Source organism: Pinus tabuliformis, chromosome 3_2, assembly GCF_031772625.1.
Source record: "Pinus tabuliformis cultivar Carrire ecotype Pingquan chromosome 3_2, CPIR1, whole genome shotgun sequence".
Lineage (NCBI taxonomy): Eukaryota > Viridiplantae > Streptophyta > Pinopsida > Pinales > Pinaceae > Pinus > Pinus tabuliformis.
Genome location: NC_142302.1, coordinates 1,200,167,153 through 1,200,171,805, shown reverse-complemented (window position 1 = coordinate 1,200,171,805; position 4,653 = coordinate 1,200,167,153). Strand labels below are relative to the sequence as shown.

Here is a 4,653-nt window from a genome sequence, read left to right as displayed (position 1 = left end):
AGCTCTTTGACTTCTCAGAATTCCAAATCTACAATTAAATAAAAAATTACCGTCTAACTGCAAGAGGTTGAGGACGATGCTCTGGATATTCGTCACACACATCCTCTTCCTGCAATGTGTTGGTGTACATGCACTAGCTGTAGACTAGCCGTAGACTTAGACTAGCTGTAGTTAACTCATTGCTTGCATGCATGCGGCACAGCACACTTAGCTTTAGTTAGCTTTAGTTATTGCATGCACAACTAAGCTTAACATTAGTTGCTTTTGTATTTATTCTCAACCTCATAATGTAGAATTCACTTTCATTCTTTCTCAATTCTTGCTCGCTTTCTTCTTTGCCTTGCAAGCTTGTTATTGTTTTACAGATCTAGATCTATCTGTGTTTCTCAAAATCTTACATGGTATCGGAGCACAGGGATTTGTAAATCAGTGCACAAGCAATTTATTTGCAGGTTCAGAAGATTGAAGCAACAACAAAGAATGGAGTCTAAATTGGAGTTTCCAGAATCGGCAATTCTCACTCCATATAACTATTTCGAATGGAAGCCAAAGATTCAACTTCATCTCAGAAGTAGAGGCTTATTTCGAATAACCATGGAAACGGAAGTTGAACCAACATCGGCAGTGGAGAAATCAAGATATTTCAATCGCATGGACGAGGCCTTCGGCATCCTATGTTTATCTATTTCTCCGGAACTGCTATTTTATGTTGAATCATGTTCAACTCCAAATCAGGTATGGAAAATTTTGGAAGAATTGTTTGGAAAACAAAATGAAATGCTTAAAATGGTAGAGGATTCGATTGCAATCTATAGAAATCGCCGTGAAAGCTTTAGCTCAGAACCGGAGGACCCGCATGTCGCCAGCCTGTACGCTACCAACTACGTCCAAGGCCAAGTTATTCTTGATGCGCAGTCACCAGAAAACATGCTTCATGTTATGCCGCCTCCGTCGAAATATGATTACTCTCAAGGACAGAAACCTTTGTCTGGCTTGCTGCCATTGACGGAGCAGGGTTCATGTTCTCTACAAAACGCTGGTTCATACGAAGATGCGGAAAGTTCTTGCGATGAATCTTATTATGAATCCAGTGCTTTAGAGAGTCCAACTCATGTAAAGAACGAAACATCCGAGGAGGCAATTACCGCCGAAATCTTTAAAGAGGTCGAAGACACCAAGTTCTTGGATCAAGTTGATCACATGGAGATTGGGGTGTACACCGGTTACTCGCTTCTCAGCACAGCCCTTGCATTGCCCGATGATGGAAAGATTCTAGCCATGGACATCAACAGAGAGAACTATGATATCGGACTGCCTATTATTGAGAAAGCTGGAGTTGCCCACAAAATTGACTTCAGAGAGGGCCCTGCTCTGCCAGTTCTGGACGAAATGGTTAAGAATGAGGACATGCATGGATCGTTCGACTTTGTGTTCGTGGATGCCGACAAAGACAACTATCTAAACTACCACAAGCGTCTGATCGATCTGGTGAAGGTTGGAGGTCTGATTGCATATGACAACACCCTGTGGAACGGATCTGTGGTGGCCCCACCCGATGCTCCCCTGAGGAAATATGTGAGATATTACAGAGATTTCGTGATGAGCGTGTACCCTCGTGAGCCCGAGCCAATGAAGGAGCTCCACGAAGTGACTGCCAAGCATCTCTGCTTCTCGTTATTGCAAGTGGCACTTGTTCTGCACATGGGCAGAAGGAACGATGTGCGAGCCACGCATCCGCATAGCGGAAATGTAAGATTTGGCTGCATACTGGGTTCCCTCAGTATCAATCACTGAACATCAATGGCTATAGGCTATGCCTTGATCGATCGATCGATCGAGATTGCAATTGTTCTGTTCTTATCCTTGGCATCCCAACGTAGCGTAAATCAAAGATATGGCTGCATACTGGGTTCGCTCGACATCAATTACTGAACATCAATGGCTCTGATAGATCGAGATTGATTGCAATGGGTTTAGATGGAAATTTTATCTTAATCATATAATTAATTAATTGAGAAAATATTTCAACTAAATATTAAAGTAAGAATTATTTTATTTGGACTAAATCTATTCCATCCAATTAATTAACCATTAAACAAATTACACAATAATAATAGTATTATTTAATGATAAAAAACATCATTCAATATATAAAATAAGTAAAAATTATTTTTTTTATAAATTAATTAGAGTTTTTTTACCAAAAGCAATTAATTTTTTTTTCCAAATGTGTTATTTTATGGATTTTAAACAAATTATGCATGTGTTTACAAGTTTATCGGAAATCAACGCATTCATTTTTCAAAAGCATAATAACAGATGGAAAGAAAAAGTAAGGAAAAATAACCAAAACCATAAAAAACCAACTACTTGAATAAATACTTTTATTAATTTCAGGATTATTACATGTTTGATCGAGAAATAGCATATATTATTATTGAGAAGTCTTAGTACTGAAATTTTTTGTCTCGATTTATCAGGCAACGTGGTTAATATGAATCGCGGACTCTAAACGAGAGGAGGAGATGAAATGGGAGATCCGTTCCATGAGGCGTTGAGAAGAGGGACAGTGCGGTTTGAGAGCGTAGAAACCGTGCTCTTCTTCCTCCACCACCATAACCTCCACGCTCTTACCGCACTGCTTCAACGACTCACAATAATCAAGGCCGCGGTCTCTCAGCATATCTCTTCCACCGATGACCACCAGCAAGGGAGGCAACGACATCTCTTCCAGCTTTGGTGCTCCGGGGCTCCAAGGGTTGCTGAATGGATGATCTCTGTCATTGCCCACCGGGAGAGACAACCGCCAAAAGGCGTCATTCGACTCCAGATTGAGAACCGCGTCACGCGGGCACTCGCTCTCCGACCGTGTGCGTTGCTCGGCGCCGAAGTAGGGCTGCACCAGTATCGATCCTCTCAATATAATGGGGTTCCACGCTTCCACACCGCCACGCAGCATCACAACGTGATGTGCGATGTTGGCACCAGCACTGTCTCCCATGAGATACACGGCGGAAAAGTCCGCGTGGGAGTCGAGCCACGGGTCGTGTTCCAAGTCTGCTCCGTCTCCCGCATGTGAGCTCACCCACTGGAGTGCCGTGATGCAGTCGTCGTAGGCGGCGGGGAGGCGGTGCTCCGGAGCCAACCGGTAAGCCACGGAGACAACGATCGCACCTACAGTCGCCGACAATTTGAGAGAGAAGTCGTGAACATATGGCAGGGCAGGAGAGGCGAGACAGAAGCCGCCGCCGTGGAAATAGACGATTAGCGGGAGGCGGCAGTTTTCTGTTTGTTGTTGGAGGTGGGAAGAGGGCAAGTAGAGTCGAACCCACAATCCCAGCTTCTCGTTGAACACAACGTCTTTACTGGCCACCCCACCTTCTCCTTGCAGAGAAGCCTCGACGAACATCTGGGGATCCTCCACACGAAAAGTTGTGCCATCTGCGTACACCTTGAGCATACCACTCAGGTTCACCACCTCTGCTGAAGCCATGGAATTCTCAATGCTAAAGACTTCTCAACTTCAGTGGCGAACAACCATTCCCCTTTCCCTCCCTTTTATAATATTTTTCTGCCATTTCATTGCGATTTTCAATGCCCAATTACAATTTAAAAATCGAATTAAGACTTCTGGCCAATTTTATATTATTTCTCTGCATCATCACAGCCGTTCCCAATGGCCCATTACAATCTTATAACGGGTGCTGATCGATTCTTGTCCAAGTTTCACAATCTGAGAAGCGAAGACTTCTCTCTGAGGAGAAGGGGCAGGCGAGATAATGGACTTGTTTATTTAGGTTTTAAGGAATTGTTTGGATGGTTAAAAATAATTGGAATTTAAGTTAAAAAAAATAAAAATAAAAAATTAAATTATAATAGTACTGTCTGAATCATGTTTTTTAATAGTAGAAATAAAATCAGCACTATTAAAAACTTCGAAAACACCCATAAACACCTAAAACTTTGAAGCACAAGAATAAAAAAATCCCTGATTTATCAAAATCTTGTTAAATTTTCTATAATTTCCCTGACACTGCGGCATAAAATCGTCGGTTGGTTGTCATTTGGAGATATTCCCTTACTGACTTGGGATCCATACAGCGAATGAGTGCTGCCTACTAAACACTATTCCCAAATCAATGTCACCACGTCCCAGAATCTTAGGAACTAGAGAACTAGTGTCATTAAATGACAATAAATTTAATAAACTTTATAAATGTATATGAATATACATGTTTATTTTCATGTTTATAGAAAAAAATTATATATAAATATATTAAAATAATAATAATTTATTTTTATTTAAATTAAAAAATTAAAAGATATTAAAATAATAATAATTAATTTCAAGTAACGTTCATTTTTAATTAAATTAAAAAATATATAATTATATTTAAGATAAATCGCAACTCTTCATCCCAACTGAGCACTTTTATTGACTTATTTAACCAATGAACGTGGAATGGAAACCTGGCCCCTTCACCGTATTGGACACTCCAACTTTAATGGCCCCACAGAAACGACACGGCAACCCTTATCTCGATTGCAGGTTATCACATTTGTTACTAGTGGTAGAGTGAAAAGTGAGGGATATATTTTTTTTTAAAACCAGATGGCCACATCCCACGTTACTCGTTGTTGGTAGCAAGCTTT

General features: G+C 40.8%; 1 protein-coding gene and 1 pseudogene across 1 annotated transcript; one reads left to right on the top strand and one right to left on the bottom strand.

Annotated features, from left to right (window-relative positions):
* The first annotated feature begins 465 nt into the window (after positions 1-465).
* Positions 466-1,794, top strand: LOC149185050 (uncharacterized). Its single transcript, XM_089415535.1, has one exon. The coding sequence runs from the start codon at positions 481-483 to the stop codon at positions 1,792-1,794; it is 1,314 nt and encodes a 437-aa protein (XP_089271661.1). The 5' UTR covers positions 466-480.
* A 573-nt stretch (positions 1,795-2,367) lies between these two features.
* Positions 2,368-3,664, bottom strand: LOC149185049 (strigolactones hydrolase CXE15 pseudogene; annotated as a pseudogene).
* Positions 3,665-4,653: the final 989 nt, after the last annotated feature.

Excerpts from the sequence above, each read along its gene's own strand:
- LOC149185050 (XM_089415535.1), top strand. The coding sequence starts at position 481 with ATGGAGTCTAAATTGGAGTTTCCAGAATCGGCAATTCTCACTCCATAT.